The sequence below is a fragment of the Emydura macquarii genome, unplaced genomic scaffold, assembly GCF_026122565.2.
Source record: "Emydura macquarii macquarii isolate MOO-44397 ecotype Brisbane River unplaced genomic scaffold, CSIRO-AGI_Emac_v2 contig_1390, whole genome shotgun sequence".
Lineage (NCBI taxonomy): Eukaryota > Metazoa > Chordata > Testudines > Chelidae > Emydura > Emydura macquarii.
This window is the reverse complement of record NW_027131527.1, coordinates 4,163,127-4,180,901: the sequence shown is the minus strand read 5'-3', so window position 1 is coordinate 4,180,901 and position 17,775 is coordinate 4,163,127. Positions and strand designations below refer to the sequence as shown.

Genomic DNA, 17,775 nt, shown 5'->3' with positions numbered 1-17,775 from the left:
ACTTCATTGACACAAATGTTCATTTACTTTTTTATAAACACTGCTTAATTCTGATTTGAAATGATATTTCACAGTATGCTAATTAATACTGTAGCATATTTTGTATAAATAAAGGAAGTAGTATAACACCCAACAATAGCTTCTTGGTATTAAATCTTTGATGAAAAGCAGGGTGATACCATTTGGTATTCTAGGAGAACAGTGAGCCAATCCTGCAGCCACTCAGTGAATTAAGTTAACTTGAAATCTATGGTTGCTTCACACCTAGTGGTTGCTAAATCAAGGTATTAGCAGTTTGTGTGTTAGCAGGTAGAAAAGAGCCTATATTACAGACTGATCTTGTTCATCTGTAGGTCATATGCTGCCTTCATTCTGTATTGCCTTGGCTAACATTTTCCAGGAAATCACCCAGACTGTGTCTACTCTAGACTTTTTAGAAGCTTTTTCCACTACAGATAAGATGGATGCAGCTCCATTTGGGTTACAGTAATAGTGCAGATAGGATTCCAGGCACCTTCAGCATTCTAACCACTGTGTCATGTCATGTAGACCTGCTGTAAGAAGCCAAAGGCAGCCACCATCTTGGCAAACCAGCTCTACTGAACTGGCTAGTAACAGCTGGCAAGAGTAGCTAACTGTGTAACAGAAACAAGCCCACTGTAAACAAGGACCATGGTTATACTGCCATTCATGGAACTCCACCATGATAGTAACAGTGGGAGTTTTAGAATAGATGGGGTACTGCCATTTAAAAAAAAAAAACAAAAAACAAAAAACTATTTAGTAAGTTTTAACAAGTATACAAATCCTTGCCTGTAAATATCAGAAACAAAACAATCATTACAACAGGTAGCTTTTGTTTAAAGAGACATTACACAGGAATATAGACATTTAACAGTGTTACCATATTACAGAGTGAGCATCATTATAATACCAATGTCATTTCTAGTGATTTTATTAAATTGAGTGAAGTCTCTATATGCACATAGTTAACAGAGCAGGTGTGTCTATCAAATGTTAATTTTAAAAATGGACAGATGTGCCTTTTTGGGGGGGGGGGGGGCAGGTGAATGTGTTTTGTCTGAGTACTAAATAAAAGGTAACCAAATATCTACCTGTCTTCTTTCCATTTTACTGGATATATAATCAGTGTGTTAATTTTCCATAATCACAGCCTCCCCTATTTTCTGAACCAGCCCCCAATGGCTGGGCTATTTTTATTTTTCCAGTGAGAGGTTACCAATAGCCAAGTAGCTGCTAGCTAATACTCTCTAACAACTGAATATACCCACCATATATGCATAAAAATCTCCTCTTTCACCACAATTTCTCCAAAATTTCCCCCCATTCAGTCTACATATTTAACCTGACTGGTGTAAAGTACCACTGAAACAGTATCTTAAAGAAATTTTCGTTTATTGTGCTACAGATTGAGATTGTTGGTGCTTTTTAATGGCTCAAACCCCATTCCTCTTGGTAATCTATCTTTTGACATCCTTTTCCCAGTGTGTCATATATATGGACACTTTCTTGTTAGGAAAGCTGTCTGTAAAGATTTATATAAATTAGTTATAAGTTTTTTTGTTTCCTAAGTGAGAACACACCATCACTCCTATTAAAGTTAGCTTTTTGTATAAAATCAGTTTTCTAGAAAGTTGAGAAAAAGTGCCTGAGCTGAAAGTACTGATACTGTGGAGAGTGGGCCGGTTAAAATGAATTTTGATCTCTAAATAAGTTAGAAGAATTTCTTTACTAACTCATGGGCACAGCCATTTTTCACCACACCCTAAATAAAGTTAGGCAACCTAGTGGTGAAAGTGCCTGACCTGCATAGATAACACTCCCACTGTCATGATCATTGGTACAGCTGCACCAGCAGTAGTGAAAAGCAGGGAGATTTCCCAAAACTGATACGTAGAAACAGCCGAAGCATGAAACTCCACTGATGTCATGTGCGGGGGGCAGTAGAAGACTGGAAATTCAATTTCCCCCTCGATCTGCACAGGCATGAATGCATTACATCACACGTGATACAGAGCCAAAACGATGTGGCTGCTATTGAAGGATGTGGATTGAGAGAGAAGTAAATTCATCCCTGGGCAATATGCGCTCTACAAAACAAAAATAAAAAATATTTGGGATACATTTTCAGCATGGTAGCCTCTCAGGTGCAAGATAGGTGCAAAAATGTGAGGCTACAACTGAACAGTAAGTACTAACATGAGCAGCTATGCCTCAAAATACCCAGCTGTAATTAGAGGTACTTGTATTTGTTGCCTGCTCCCGTTTATGAAATATCGGCATATATTTGTTTCAAACTGAAGGAACCACAGGGTCATTGCCATTAACATCACGTAACAAAAACGCACATGTGGGGAAAGAGGGAGATTGCAAAACATTGTTTTCTTTAATTTTGTGGAATATTCTAGCCAAAGACTGTATCGAGCCATACAGCTAAAGAGCATAATAGCACAGACAGAATGAGACGACTGTGTCACAGATGCTTTCACTGTGGCAGTCCTTAACAAGTCTCAGTTTGGTCTCGGAAGGCATGAGGAGGTAAAAATGTTAAGCACATTCACCCGGCTGAGCAACAGCTTTTAACCACAGTAGACTAGTTAGAAAATGTGTAGTTACACAGCCAGGTCTCTACGACTACGGGAGCAATCCCCTGCTTACACTGTATCTGGCTGGTTTTGAGAATGCGTTGAAAGCTCAGAATGAAACTAGAGATGATGTATATAACAATATGTTCACTCTGGAGAACTCAGAGTTTAGCTGTCAAAAAGTTCTAAACAATACACTGTATCCCAATGAAGCCAGCTTGAAATCTGTGTTCAGGCGAGCTGCAAGAGAATAGCAGATAAAGGAGAGGCTATATAATAGTGAAAGACACATGAAAAACAACTAGCAAAAAAATTAAATGAGAGTACATTAATAAAAATCAACCCTTTGCAAGCCTGGCAGACAAGAGCTAGAATCCTTTCTATATTTACTATTAAATATTGAATCTGAAGTATGAGGCATCATAGTATTTTTTAACCAAGCAATACATTTTCCCATCCAAGGCAGCCAAATCAATACAATCTTATATTTTTAAACCAGGAACTAGAATACATTAGGATTCCTGAGATCCATTATGGTTTGCAATTCTACCTCGCTTTTTTCTCCCCATTTTGGACACCAAACATCTTGAAAATATAAAACATAACAAAACAACAGACTTTCACCTCTGAGGCCATGTTTTCATCTAAAAGCGATAATCAAACAAATCAGAATGCCTAAATTTCATGTTTACATGACACCAATTTTCTTCTAGGCTTATATATTGAACTATCCTAAGCTTGCTCAAAGACTGAGGGGGCACTTTCACCATGGGTGGCAGGCCTTTCTCCAGTTATTATTTATGGCCATTTGCACTTAAATCTGCTCTCATCCCAAGGAGAAAGCAGTCCCTGCAACTGAAGGCTCTATCCAGGGGTAATTGCAATACAGCTTCTGCCTCCTTTATGAGCTTCTACTCAGAGTATCACTTTCACTACCTTGAAATAAACTCCAAAGTTGTAAGGGAGTGGGTGGGGGGAGACAGACCCAGAATCTCACAGAAATTCACTAAGTATACTGCCTCCACAGTCGTCATCTTACCATATGCACAACATGCCTCAGGTGGCACGTGACCAGGATTCAACACTGAATTTGGTCTGCTGGTTGGATCATTAGCTTCCCCAACCCGGGCCGGGTAGTTCCGGGGAGCCAACATGAACGCTGATCCATGTCCCTGGCCTCCACAGTTCTATACCCTTAGGCTATGCATGTGCTTAGGTTCTGCTTTGAATTTTGGCTGGGCAAACAAATCCTAGAACAACAAAGAATGCTCCTGTTTCACTTGTACATTTAGGTATCTACATGCAGCTCAACTTACATCTAAACAACCAAAAATTCTCAATGCCTGCCGTAACTGTAACTTAAAACATATGTACATGGCTACAGCAGTTTGAGAACTCCCCCTCCCCGCCCCCCAACTTCACTAAATCCCACATGCAAAAGACAAGAGAATAGCTTCACTCCAAGGTACACAACAACATGACCTGACCCTCCCCCCCACCAAAAAAAAAAGAAGAAAAAGAAAGAAAAGTAAGCAGCTGAGAGTCATATACCACTGCAACATTCATGGCATAAAGAAATAACTACAAACAATCAATCAATCTATAGAACATCATGCTCCATCTCAATTCCGAAGTGTGCTCCACTTTCCGGTGCTGACTGCCTTTTAACCTCCCTCCACAAGCAACCAAGGTTGCCAAAATTAGAAATAATTCATTTGAAAGGACCTACTGTCTATGAAAACAGAACAACAAGCTGCAATTCTAGCTGCATGGATATGTATTGCAACACTCATTAAGAAACAGGTATTTCAAAACAGTTTCAAGATTTCTGAATAACTTCCTCCACCAGATCCTCTCCCCACAATGCGCTGTGAAAGTTGGTAAAACATTTTTTGTGCTGTTAACCTCTATGCCCCAGTTGTGATTAAGAACATTTAGATCTACTGCTTAACTATTTTACACACACACACACACACACACACACACACACACACACACACACACACTTTTTTTGAACCTTTAACAGTTGTATTTTCAAGATAGGATAGAAACTGGTTTACAGTTGTATTTAGACTCCTGTTTCAAACACACGCTCACTTTTCCTCAACATGGCCACTCCGTCAGCAAGTTCAGAAATGACAATTTGAATTGAAAACTTTATTTTCCAAATATTTCATAGTTTCATCAGTAGAAGAGTTTCTTACACCTTTGAGCTTTCAAACTTCTTAGCTCAGGAAAGAAAATGAGCAGCACCTTAAGGAACTGCTATGGTCACTGATTAAAAAATTACTTGCACTAGTTCACCTCTCAGCACTTTTACAGATGTTGGTTTAAAACTTAGCACACTATTTCCTTACAACGAAGAGAACATAGGAGATCAACAATTAAATTAACATTGCTTATATGGCTTTTGCGGATTTCTACACAACAGCCAAACCAGAATAACCATTCTCAGGTTTTGATTTTTTGCCAGCTATTTACAATGAATTTTTCCCTCAGTGAAAACTAATTGCTATACGCATAAAAGACAATACTCCACAAAGCGTAATTCCAGTTCAAGAACACAAATATACAATCAAGTCCTATTCAACGTACACACAGAAGAGTCTAGATTTCACTGTTATCTCATACTCCTCCCCTGCCCTCTTTTGTTTGTTTCATCCACTTGTTGCATCTTCTTGTTATAAAACTAGAGTGTGAGTTCTGTGGTACAGGGACTGTTTCTTTGCTGCTTGTTTGCACAACACTTAGCACAATGGGGCCTTAACCATTGGCAATGAGGCACTACTGTAATACAAATTATTATTGAGTGATAAGAGGAAGATTTCCCCACAAGATTGACAGCCCCTGTTGACAATGGGCAGGATCCAACCTAGGACCTCTGAAGCAGCGTATGAGCCTCTACTGCATGAATTAAAAGTCACATGGCACTTAGCTAAGGCCCTAGAAGACATCAAGATCTAGGTGGTCTAGGTGCCATTAGAGGGAGACAGAACCACACTAAGCAGACAGGGATTACAGAAGCACTTAGCATCATGTTTTAGAGTTAGGCTCCCTGTTAACTGCTATGCTCAGGCATCTGTAAACCCATTAGCATAGAAGTCCACCTAAAAAGGGGGGTCAGAGAGAGAGAGAGAGACAGACACTAGGCTCTCATTTACCTATTACAGTTACTGGGGTTTCACCATCACTGTACTCTCTTGAGCAAAGGTCCCAATAGCTTTTTCCAATGTCTAAGGTATATCTGTAGATCTCCTAGTGTTGAAAATGGCTTGGTTTTGGAAAATAAAATACTTTTAGTAAGCCATTATTCCTGAAAGTGAACTGCTCCTACTGAGAAAATACTGCAGTTGCTGCTTTTCAATCTTTTTCCTGCCCATGAAAACAATCTTACTAATATATTAAATAATTGCCCAAGTGCATTTAAAAAAATATTATCAGTAATTAAGTTCCTGTTACTGTGTAATAAGCCTTGTCATATAGAGTATTTATTTTTTTCATAATATTACCTTAGTACCACTGAAATGAAGTGCCTGCTTGCACCATTGATTTAAGTAGGACTTCAAGAATAATTCACAATGTTACAGGGTAATGTTGTTTAGAAAAGTACTTGAAACCAAAAATAATAGTGTGTGCCTTGTCTGATTCTGTGAGCTACTCTGGCAGTAATATCACACCGGATTATTTTTACTCCAAATTGTTTTGTACTACACAAAGTTCCATTGTAATGAACTTACACTTACAACACTGATTTCCATGGCACCACTTAGAAAGACACTGTGCATGAAGAATAGCATGGCTGTCAGTGCATTTTATGTAGTAATAGCAATGCTCTGTGAGCAGTTTGAGCAGCTGATTTTGCTCCAGGTTATTTTGACTACTGTAAGCAAAGTCCTACTGAAATGGGTAGGGCATCTGCACAACTGATTACAATGAAACTTTGAATAGTAAGAATGACACCATGTAATATAGTGCTGAAAGATACTGCGTAGTACAAAGGGCATGGCTACTGGTGCATACCATGCATCATTCTGTCAGCATGTTGAATAACAGTTGCAAAGGAAGGAAATTCATTCCCAAAAAAGGGGTGCGGGTCTGACTTGAACCAATAAAAAGCCATGAAACTGAATTAAACACTGCCACTCTGTTTTTAACTCAGCCATTGTGGCAAGTTATTGACATACACTGGATGAAGATAGGATCATTTGGAGGTCCCAGAGAGAAGAGGACTACATAAGTCTTAACAGTGAGATCACAGTGGGTGATTTTTCAGTGTAATTGTAACATTCATTCTACATTTCCTCTGATCTCCAGCATATGATCAGAACTGCAGGAAATGATTCTAAATTTAGGTGCCCACTGTCCATCACTGGGCATTTCCAAGAAAATCTGGATCCTACACTTATTCAGGCATTGAAGGTATGCTGTGGTGCCTAATTATCTGTACCAAATAGATTGACGTCTAACCAGAATCCTTCCTATTGTTTCAATGCACAGTTTTCACAGTGATTTATTATTCTGGTAATATTCTTCTTTCTTGAAGGTACTGCTACTCCTGCAGGATTAAAAGGAAAAATAAGAGAACTACTAAATCAAGTAGTATTCTCTAGTTTGGTCAAGTTTCTCAGAACAAGCTCAGCAGTTGGACTTGCTGTCCACAAGACTGTCAATTTATAGCCCAATGTGATCAAAATAGTTTAAAGCTTTTACTTTTTGTTCAGCCAGCCAACTACTGTCACTTCCATGAATATGAATAAACTCCAATATAGGACACAGAGATTTTGCAAATGTAGGGAGAGATGATCCTTCAGTTAGTCTTTGCCAATAATGAACCCTACTATTCCTTAGGGGGTTTTCTTTCTCTCCAGTTTGTGAATATATATTTTTTCCCTATTCACAAACACCCTTCTTACTCCCTTTTCAAGAATTTAAGGTCTGATCCAAAGCTTATTGAAGGAATGCCATTTATGTCAATGGGTTTCGGAATAATCCCTTAAACAAGTTTATTTTGTTGCTGACTTGAATTTACGTGACAGCAAAGCAGCATACACTGGGGCAAAAAGATATCAGAAGGAATTGTTTGAGATTTATGAAAATGAATATTTGATGCAATTTTATAACCATAATTTGCATGTACACAAGTTACACATAAATACATATGTATGAATGCAAATTTTCACACAGGAAAAAATTATTTTCCCTGTGCTCTGTAATATTAAGGGTAAGACTAGTGATGAATCATTTTAAAAAATACTCTTGTCGGGGTATATAAATAGCTCTCTTTTCTAGAATAATTATTACTCCTAAGCATAACTGCTGAAATAACAGGCAATAATCAACCTTGGCTTCTTCATCAAACCCCAATAACATCTTTTTAAAGTCTTATTTGTAAAGACAAGCTGATTAATTTCAAACATTTTCCTTTGAAAAAAAAGCTAATTGAAATGATTTACCTATGTAAGTACTTGTCAGATCTTATAAACGCTAGGAAAATGTTCAGCCAGTTACTTAGCTACCCCATTTAATACACAGGTAAACCTCAGTGGAATCAAAACAGTGAAATAAAACAGCTGTTTTTCTAACGACGTTCCCAGTTTTCTCCCTACTTCAAAAACTTGCTTCCCCGTTCATCCACACAACAGGGAGTTAACATACTCATAAAGTATTATTAAACGCAACTGAAAACAAGGACAGCATCGTCTCCATTCCAAACAGATTTCTAAATCTCTCAGCTAGTCCTTCTTTTATAGTCCAACTGTATCTGATCCTCTCCTGTGACTCGTAAAATCTAAACATATTCAAAATCAGTAGCCTCGGTTTTTAAATCAGACTATCCTTCTCTCTTTGAATCAAAATTCGCTTCCAGACACAGAGGGAAAAAAGCCTTAAAAAGGCTTTAAAAAAAGTGTTAGCGTGGGTGATTTAAGGCCGGTGACATTGCACAACGTTTCACATGTATTGCAGTATCCCCACATTGCGCATTCTAACACTCAGGATACACCGCGCCTCTGTAGTGACGGGATGTTTAATATTTCCTTCCATTCCAGCTCTCACTCTACCCGCAATACGATAAGATGGACCTCACAGACGGCACAACGGGGCAAAGGGACAGCCTAAACGCTTGGGCACCAATAACGTGTTTTGGTTTCTTAACCAGACCGCTCAAATTGCGTCTGACCATTCCGATTCTTGGAAGCAGCCTTTTGAGCTACTGTCTCTCTTGCATGCACAAGCACCCCTGCTCTGCGCCCATCCAAGGCGATCTGCGTGTATGGGGAGTTCAACTCAGGAGGCAAACGACAGGAGAGTGCCCCCCCCCCCAAAAAAAAAGCTCAACTCACACTCCCTCTGCATGAATCGTTCAGAGACATCGCATAGTAACCGCCGCCTTTTATCCCCGTAGAACCGCACGGTTCCCTTACACACTCGCACACTTCACGCCCAACCATTCCCTCCTGGGTAGAATTCACTGCCTCTTACTACATTGCCTTTACACCTTAGAATTATTGGATGTGCCCCACCACACCGACACACACACACACACCCGCCCCGGACACCCGAAGCCTCTGTCAGCGAGCAGAGATTTCAAGTGGGCTGGCCCCACAGGTGCCCGTCCTCTCTGAGTTTCAACAGGTGCCAAAGCCCTGCGCAAGCACCTCAAGGAAGGGCGGCTCGGCTGGATCGCCCTGCTCCAGAGTCCGCAGGAGAGGGGAGAGCTCGCCCCTTTGCAGGGCCTGAGCTGCATTCACTCCCGGCCAGGCAACGTGACAACGTGGAGCCCGCCTAGCCAGCCTGCCACTGATCTCTGCAGCCAGAGAAGACGCGCCGCTGCCTAGGCAAACGCAGGGTGGGGGACCGCGTGCACGGAGGGGCGGTGTGCCCCGAGAGCCCAGCGTGCTGTATTTAGCGTGCACACGAGCACCGTGCGGGCCGGCTGTGCTCACACACGCGGCCCCGGCTCCCGGGGGGAGTTTAGCACGAACTCTACAGCTGCTCTCCTCCCCCAGGCCCCACGATGCCAGGCAGCCTTTTCTGCTCTGCGCTCTCGTTCCTGGTAAAACAGCGCCCACCTTCGGCCGAGAGAAACTTTCCAGCCCAGCAGAGCCGCCGCCTGCGCCTTCGGAAGAGAACAGCCTCGGCCACGGGGGCTCCCTGCACCCGCCTCCCCTCGGCCACCTCCCGGAGGGGCGAGGCGCAGCCAGAACCGATCGCGCAGGTCGCCAGCAGCCAGGCCTGGCAATAAAAGACAGGAGCGGGGGGGCCTAAACCGCTCTTCGGAGCCGACATTTCCCCCCACCCAATTCCCGTTTATTATTAGTCTGGGGAGGGGAAAATAACGTCCCCACGCGGGGACACAGCTGGATCCTGTGGCAAACATCTGCCGCAGAGTTCCCACCCCCCCACACTACAGTCTCCCGACACAGCAGCCGGGGGGAGGGCGGTGAAGCGCTTGCAAGGGTCTGGCCGGAGGGAGGCTTCTCTCCCGCTGCTGGGAGCAGCGCTCCGGCCGCGCTTACCTTCCTGCACCGCATGGAAGGGGTTGTTGGCTTCTATCAGCTTGATGGAGTAAGTGATTTTCTCGCTCTGTAATATGTCGTCATTGAGATTCAGATCGGACACCGCCTGCTTGAAGACTTCGTCGTCCTTGGCAGCATTTCCTTCGAAAATGGCACCTGTTGGGGGATGAACACATCAGAATTTGATCTTTCCCACCACGAGGACTGGGGGGTGGGGAATGTAATGGGGGAGACGGGGAGAGTTAAGGCTCCATCGCTTTTCTTGGTTGTTTTTCCGTACCTACAGAGTTTCATTGTATATACATCAGCTACCTCGCTCCCCTTTCTCCCCTAGCCTGCAGGATGTTTTAGCACGGCCAGCTCCAGCGGACACCGGGAAAGAGCACTGTTGAGCCAGGGTCTAGCTCGGCGTTTCAAAACAAGTTACCAACAACCAGCTTCCCCGCTCCCGGGTTTATCGTTGTTGTACAGGTGGATTCAATCTCTCTCCCAGGGCTCATTCCACGTGTACTGCCTGCAATGGAGAGGTGCAGCACAACTAGAATTGCACCATGAAGGCTGTTCTTCCCCCAGAGGTGATGTATACTTCTCTGCCTAGCACTTACTGGTTTTTAACCAAATCCAGTGGGGAGGAAACCGTGCTTTGTAAGTGTAAACGTAATCGAAAGAGAGAAGTGTTAGAAATACACCCAACTTTGCTCAGTGCTTTTCTGCTGTGCACCTAGTTTGTTTTGGTTTTTGCTTCTCTGCTGCACACACACACATTGACGTAGAGCCAGCCTTTGTGTTCAGGAACCTGAAAGCTTCTAATTTCAGGGTGGTGTTTATGCACTAACATGAAAACATCTGGCGAGTTGTGTTACATAATATACTCTACCCGTGCACATTAGATTTACTAGCTTGTTCTGCAGATCAAGGACTTTTAAGTTAAAAAATAAAAACATTTGTTACCTCCCACCCTGACAAAATATTGCGTATTCACACCAGTTCTGTGTCCTGAAGTCTGACAAAGATTCTCGTGTAAATTCACAGGTTCCGGATTCCCCTTCAATCTTTTGAAGCCGTTATTTCTGGAAGAAGTTGTATCACTAAGGCTGAAGTTTGTGCAGGTAAAAAAGCCCAATGTCTCTAGCTGGCCTTCACATTTCCCATTGGCAGGAGAGGGGCAAAGGGCCAGAGGCTTCAAGAATGTTTTGCCTCCGCCAGCTGCTATGTCTTTGGCCTTCTTCCCCCTCTCCACCTCCACGGCTGAGAAATGGGGAGCGTTTTCCTCCTCTTCAGCAAATCGTGAAAAAGGCAGAAATCTGGAGTTTGCATCCAAGGTAAATGACGCGCTCATAGTGCAGCTGAAATCCCGCGTGTCCAGTGCCGGAGAGGATGAGACGCCACTAGGTCTTCCCCTCATCTCTGCGCCCTTCCCCCTCGCCCCCTCGGGATTCTTGGGTAGCTCCGGGTTTTCCTAACACAGCGGTCAAAGTTGCCTCGGGCTCTTTCTTTGATAGATCCGCAGTGCTGGCTGCTTTGGCCCTCTCCCTCGGCCTCCTAAAGGGCTGGCGTTTGAGCAGCCTCATTACCCCCGCCGCCGCCACAGCAGGTGGTTCAAAATCCGTTCCCACACCTGCCCCGGCCTCGTCACATGTGGCCCCTGCAGGAGCTTCCTCTCCGGTGAAACTTGTTACATCGCATGTCCATCAGCACACCCGCGCGCTCGCTCCAGCTCCGGCCTAAACTCCCACCCCGCCTCCCCTGCCTCCATGGCGTCCCTCCTCCCTGAGGATTTTCCTCCTCCTCCTCCCTGCCCCCTCCCCACAACGGCGGATGGGAATCGCCACTCTCCATCTCCTCCTTGTCTCAGTGATTTGTGGAGGGTTTCATCCCTCTCTTTTCCCCCACCCTCATCTGCCTGCGTGCCGGTACCTTTCAACGCCAGCCAAAGGGTGACTGCAGATCTTTGCATGTGGCCTGCCAGACTTTCCCTGGACGTTACTAGACCCTGCTCCTCGGAGCCACACAAGTTCTGATCAGTCCAGTACGCTTCATTGCCCCAGCCTTTCCTCCCACACCTGCTTCTCCTAACCCTTTCCCAGACAACTTGTTCCTCCCGCACGTCGGGGCTATGGCATCTGCTATGACTTGGGAAGGGCGGGGGGGGGGGATTTTTCGAAAGTTTCCCCTATGGGATGGTTCATATTCTGCTTCTCTTGTCTTGTTTGCGGGGGGCGGCGGGGGAAGGGAGAGCAAACCTCGCACGCAAACAGGTCTCAGCCCGGAGTCTACTACACCGCCGCGAACGGCAACAGCAAACCTGGGTCCTGCCTCCGGAGAAACCCCCGCCGCGATTCAGCCCTAACGTGCTCCCGGCATCCGTGCACCCAGAAAGAATCCCGGCGTCACTTCATTTTCGCTGCTAACTTCGCGATTAGACGGATGCGGGTGGGTTTTGTGCCCCTCTCTCTGGAGAGCGAATGGGGCTCGCTCGCCCTCCGTCCGTGACATTAGTGGGTTTTAACGAGACACCATCCCTTTCTTTTATTTGTTGCTCCCCCCCTTCCCCCCCCAGCTTACCAATGTGGATGATGGAGTCCGCCCGCACTGAAACGCACTGAAATATCCAGGGGAAAAGCCAGAGCATCACCACTTCCATTTCCAGCCTCTCGTACAGCGCATCAGCCCGGGTTTGGTGGAGAGACAGAGGTACGGGGAAAGAAGAAGAAAAACCCCAGATAAAAAAAACCAAAACCAACCAGACCAGAAAATCCCAGCCCCGAAACCCCAAGGCTTTTCCCAGACAGACGATGGAGAGCCCGGGGCGGGGGGACGACCGGAAGAAAAAGGCTGGGGCTAAAATACAGATGAAGACAGACAGATCCTGGGTAGCCGCGAGAAAGCAGCAGCAGGGCAGAGACTTCAGCAGCAGCAGCAGCAGCTCCTCACCACTCTGTGTGCGTCTGAGCCCCAGCACACAGCAAACTGCGGAGAACCGCCTCTCCCCCCCGCCCCCTCCCCAGACCACGTGATTGCAGAGCCTCGCCACTCAATATAATCTGGGCAAAAGACACGGAGCGATGGAGAGAGCAGCGTAGAGGAGGGAACAGTGAAGCCCAGTTCCACCCAGGAGGCTAGCCAAAAAGGGGGCCGGAGGGGGTGGGGAGAGAAGAGCTCAGATTGCACAGGATGGGAGAAAAGGCCTGTGGGGACAAAGGGGTGGGGGGGGGTCTTCTAAGGAGGCTTCCAACAGGAAGGGGGTTTTGTGAGAGAGAGAGAGAGAGAGAGAGCGATCTATGCCAGATCAGTGACATTAGCTACAACCGGAACAGCAGAGAGCACAGGGGGAGAAGAGGTGCTCTAAAATAAAGGGGGGGGGGTGATGCTGATCCCAGCAGCTCCCGGGTTGAAGGGAGAAAGCGCTCCATCCACCATCATCTGAGAGGAACAGCTTTTCCCCCCGTAGGTTAGCGCGGGATTTATGGAGATGCACCTAGCCACCAGATGCACAGGCTTGCGTTAGCCCCAGCAGACGATATATACTCACGCTCCTCCATTCAATAGGATCCAACTTTCCCGGGGCTGAAGAGGATGCTGGTTCTAGTCTTTCCCCAGGAGGCTGTGTCCCCCTCCTCTGCGTTACCGTGGGGGGCTCTAAAGTTAAGAGCGCCGTCAACGAAGATCTGGGCGTCTCAATGGAGTGAGTTTAATTCCTTGAAATACCTGGAAATCTTACAGACCCTTTCCCTCGCCGTCTGGATACTTCGCCTGTGAATCTCAGCCCTGCTGCTTTATTTGGCGTCGGCGTCCCCCCAGTCCACCCCCTCACATTGCGAAGCACTGGTTAAAAGTTTGAAGCTGGAGTGATCGGTTGCATTAAAAATGTAGGGTTTCTGCTTCACTCGGAAAGGGAGGGGGGAATTTATTCATCAATGGCGTCACTAACATTAAAAATAAAAAGCCCGGAGGGACAGGCAAGAGTAAATGGAAGCAGCAGATTTAGAAAAATCTTAACATTTACTTCCTGGTTTTTAAACTTCCGTGACAAAATGATCTGGTGTTACAAAGTAAAAAGAAAAAGGAAAGAAAAGCGCTTGGCTGGTGTAATAAAGATGCTTCTGCGGAGAGTATGAAATCCCAGGTTTCATTTTCTAATCTCAGAACCGGGATCTTATTTTCATTTGACCATCTAACCGAAAACGTGATATTTACCCCTGTGCTGGGAAAAGCGGTACCTCGGATCTGGCTTCTCTCTCTCTCTCTCTCAGTTTTGTTTAAGCTTTCAATGAAATCTAATTCATAAATTGGACATGCTCAGACTCAGAAGACTAATTCATCCCCTAAAACAAATGCATCAGTGATTGCAGGCATCCAGACGTGATGTGAGTTTAAATACGCCAAGGATCCCGGGAAAACAAATTCATTCAGGAGCCTGAGACGTAATTAAAACGATTGCCAGGAAAATGAGTTGAGAGCAGGATGTTACCAAGATTATTAAATCGCTGTGGGGCTGAAGCCTGAACTACTTTAGCAATAGCTACGTATAATGACAGCGGTCGGACAATATGAGGCGGAACCAAGATTACTGGAGGTCATCTTGCAAGTGCAGAGACTAGAAATAAAGCGTTAATGTCAGATCCTGCTCCCATTGAAGTCCATGAAAAAACTCCCACCCCACTTCAATGGGAACAGGATCTGGCCCCTGCTTGTTTGTTATCAAGGAATTTGTCCACACACTACTGCTTTTCTGGTGCTAGCATCATATGCCAATGGTTAATTTCCCCCTGTCCTCTAGTGTACCAGTAATTTCAGATCAATGTAGCATACATTTTATAACCAATACCTTGTACGTTTATTGTTAGTTTCTCCAGATACTTCAGGCTAGTTGCCAGAGGGATTGGTGCAATGAGTTTCTGTAGCAAGGCAAAAACGCTTGACACTAAAGGTAATTAAAACAGGTAAGCTTTACAATCGTGGGGGAAGGAGGAAACACACAAATGGATGGAACAGAGCAAAAGAAAAGGAAGATGAAATTGAAATGGCACCAGGGAGGATCTCTGCTCATCGATTTGTGTCAGCCTGCTATTGAGTTTGTTATAGTCACAGCTTTTGATCAGGAAGAAGCAGGGGGTAAATGAAACAAGATATACTTTTTAAAATAAATCACATACTAACTATTCTTACTTACTGTGTTTTGGTTTTACACATGCAATTTCCCATTGATCAATACAAAACGATTAAATACCATACTCAATATTCCATGTAATAAAAACACTTAATCCAGATAATTGGCTTCTGGGACAAAGATCAATAGAAACTTTCCTTATCTGATTACTTTAGCAAGTAAAAATTAAGTCTAATTTACATTTGTCTCAAATCAATATGCACTTACTGACTGATGCTGTGAAGAAGGGCACTGAGCTGTTCTAGTTACTTATGAAGTTAAACACTCCATATTCACTGCAGTCGTGTGTATTACACTATGTAGTATGCATATGGGATTTATGGGAAGAAAATAATTCCATTGTGTAACCCTTGTCCTTGCCTTAGTCCCTCCATTTGCGGTTAACAACATAGCATTGTGAGAGTGGCAATTCACTGTGTGCTGTGGGATCCTATAGAATTACAAATATCATCTCATCTATTTATAAAGGCATCCAAATACTGTTCATTTAGACTGCAAGCTCTTTGAAGCAAGGTCATCATCTACTTTGTGTTTGCACAGCACTAGTATGGTGGATCTTTGACCTCAGCTGGGGCATCTAGACACTTCTGTAATAAGTAAATAATAAAACAGTAATGTAGAATGTTTAAACTATAACTAAAGAAAAAACAACCAGCCAAATAAATTACAAGGGAAATCGAAGTGCAAACTACTTCACTCACATAAAGGATTGATTCCCAACAGGGAAGAGTAGGGAAATAAAATAAGGGAGCCCAAATTATACAAAAATAGGCCAACTGAAATAGATGTGAATACAAACGTATATTTGTCTTATTTAGGATGACCACGTGAATGAGAAATAATGCCTAAAAGAAAGGATATCTGCAGCTCATCATTATGGACTTCCATAAAAACAGCTCTAAAATTTAAGTAGATGTACAACCTCAGCTAAAAAAGGAAACTCGAACTCAAATTGAAATTGTGCTCAGACTGCTAACTATGGCCCCAAACCTGCACCTGGATCTCAGTGCCCCAGTCTTCCCTTTGAAAATTGATCAGCCTAAAAGGAGAAGGCAGAAGGTAGGGGGAAATAGAAGAGGCAGAACCTGCAAGCCCCATCACTTGAGGTCAGTGGGGATCTAGATGGGTGCCAGGTTCTATCCACATAAAGCCCAGTGTAGGGTTGGAGCCTATATTAGATTAATTCAGTCTTCCCAGAACCTTCCACAGCTAACATGCTTTGCCTCTTTCATGAGATGTGTCTGATGGGGTCCACTCCTGCTAGCCCACCATGTAGAGGTGTACTATTGATTTAATAGAAATTCTGCAATTGGAGGACTTCTAAGATCAAGACCTTGATGTTGGATTTTTTTTAACTTGCTTGCTTTAAATCAACATTTAAAATTATTGACACACAGCTTATATTTAACTTCTATTTGGATTGCTTTGTTTTCACAATGCTCTTTACAAAGGGAAACAATGAGATTACAATTATGTACATCAGACTTTGAATTCTTTAGGCCCCATATAAATGGAAGAAATCATTTCAGTTCCTCCATTCATCATCACATTCTGCAATGGCTATACATAGTTCAGCCACAGCATTACATACTAAAAAGCTAATCCATTTGCTGGCATTTTGCATAGTAAGAATATTATGACTCACCCTGACGTTCTATCATCATTTGTAGGGGGCTGAGCTGTTGCATATTACATAAGGAACCACACTGGATTTACTGTATCACTGGAAGATTGGCATACCGTTAGAAATAGGTAATGCAGCTCCTGCACTCAAGCACTACTCACTATTCAAAGTTCAATACCTTGGCAACAGAGGCTTCAGGTGCTGAGTGCCGTTATAAAGCTCACCTACTTCTGCAAACCACCTTGGTGATTTTAAGCTAACCCATCATGAGATATTGCTGTACTTAGTTCTGTTGTCAGAATGAATGTGAAATGAAATTTGTGCTGATGGGTTAAGCTAATCTACAAGCACAGTTTGAATGAAGCTCTGTAAAATTCATTGAATTAGAATTCTTGAACATTTCAGAAAGGTGAACTGGAAGGCTTCCCAGCCACAGAGGTCTGGAATTCAGGACTCTCTCTCTCTCTCTCCTGCCACAGGAAATGCCAACACTGGTCTCTAGAGCTAGTTCAGATAGTTCTGCCAAACCTGCAACTGCACAGGGTGCCCATCAGGTTAGCATGATGTTTACTGAGCCTGCTCCACAGTGAGCACAAAGCTGCTTGATGAAAGAGAGCTCTGCAACTTGAGGACAGCAATTTCAGACTCTTGCAAAAATATGGCACCTAACACCTAAAAGTAAATGTTGCGACTGCAGGTTCAGCTTCTTCTTCCTCCTCTTCCTACCTTCCGTTCTCATCCTATAGCTGAACCAAATTTCCAGCATGAAAACAGGGATGTTGTTCGGTGTGGGGTGTTTGGTGTGAATTATGGAAATTGGTTGGGAAGTGGAGGGGAAGGGGGAAGAAGAGAGAAATG

At 43.9% G+C, this 17,775-nt stretch overlaps 1 protein-coding gene across 5 annotated transcripts in view; it reads right to left on the bottom strand.

Annotated features, from left to right (window-relative positions):
• The window catches only part of GRID1 (glutamate ionotropic receptor delta type subunit 1), a 710,419-nt gene extending 697,507 nt beyond the window's left edge, over positions 1 to 12,912 (bottom strand). For 3 of the 5 annotated variants that reach the window (XM_067552528.1, XM_067552524.1, XM_067552526.1), the window contains exons 1-2: positions 12,689 to 12,912; positions 10,124 to 10,279 (exon numbers count right to left, since the gene is read on the bottom strand). In XM_067552528.1, the coding sequence (XP_067408629.1) occupies positions 10,124 to 10,279; positions 12,689 to 12,767 (235 nt within the window). In that variant the 5' untranslated portion in view covers positions 12,768 to 12,912. Of the gene's footprint in view, positions 1 to 10,123; positions 10,280 to 11,074; positions 11,721 to 12,688 lie in introns of those variants that run through there. The other 2 variants (XM_067552523.1, XM_067552527.1) reach the window with 1 other exon arrangement.
• Positions 12,913 to 17,775: the final 4,863 nt, after the last annotated feature.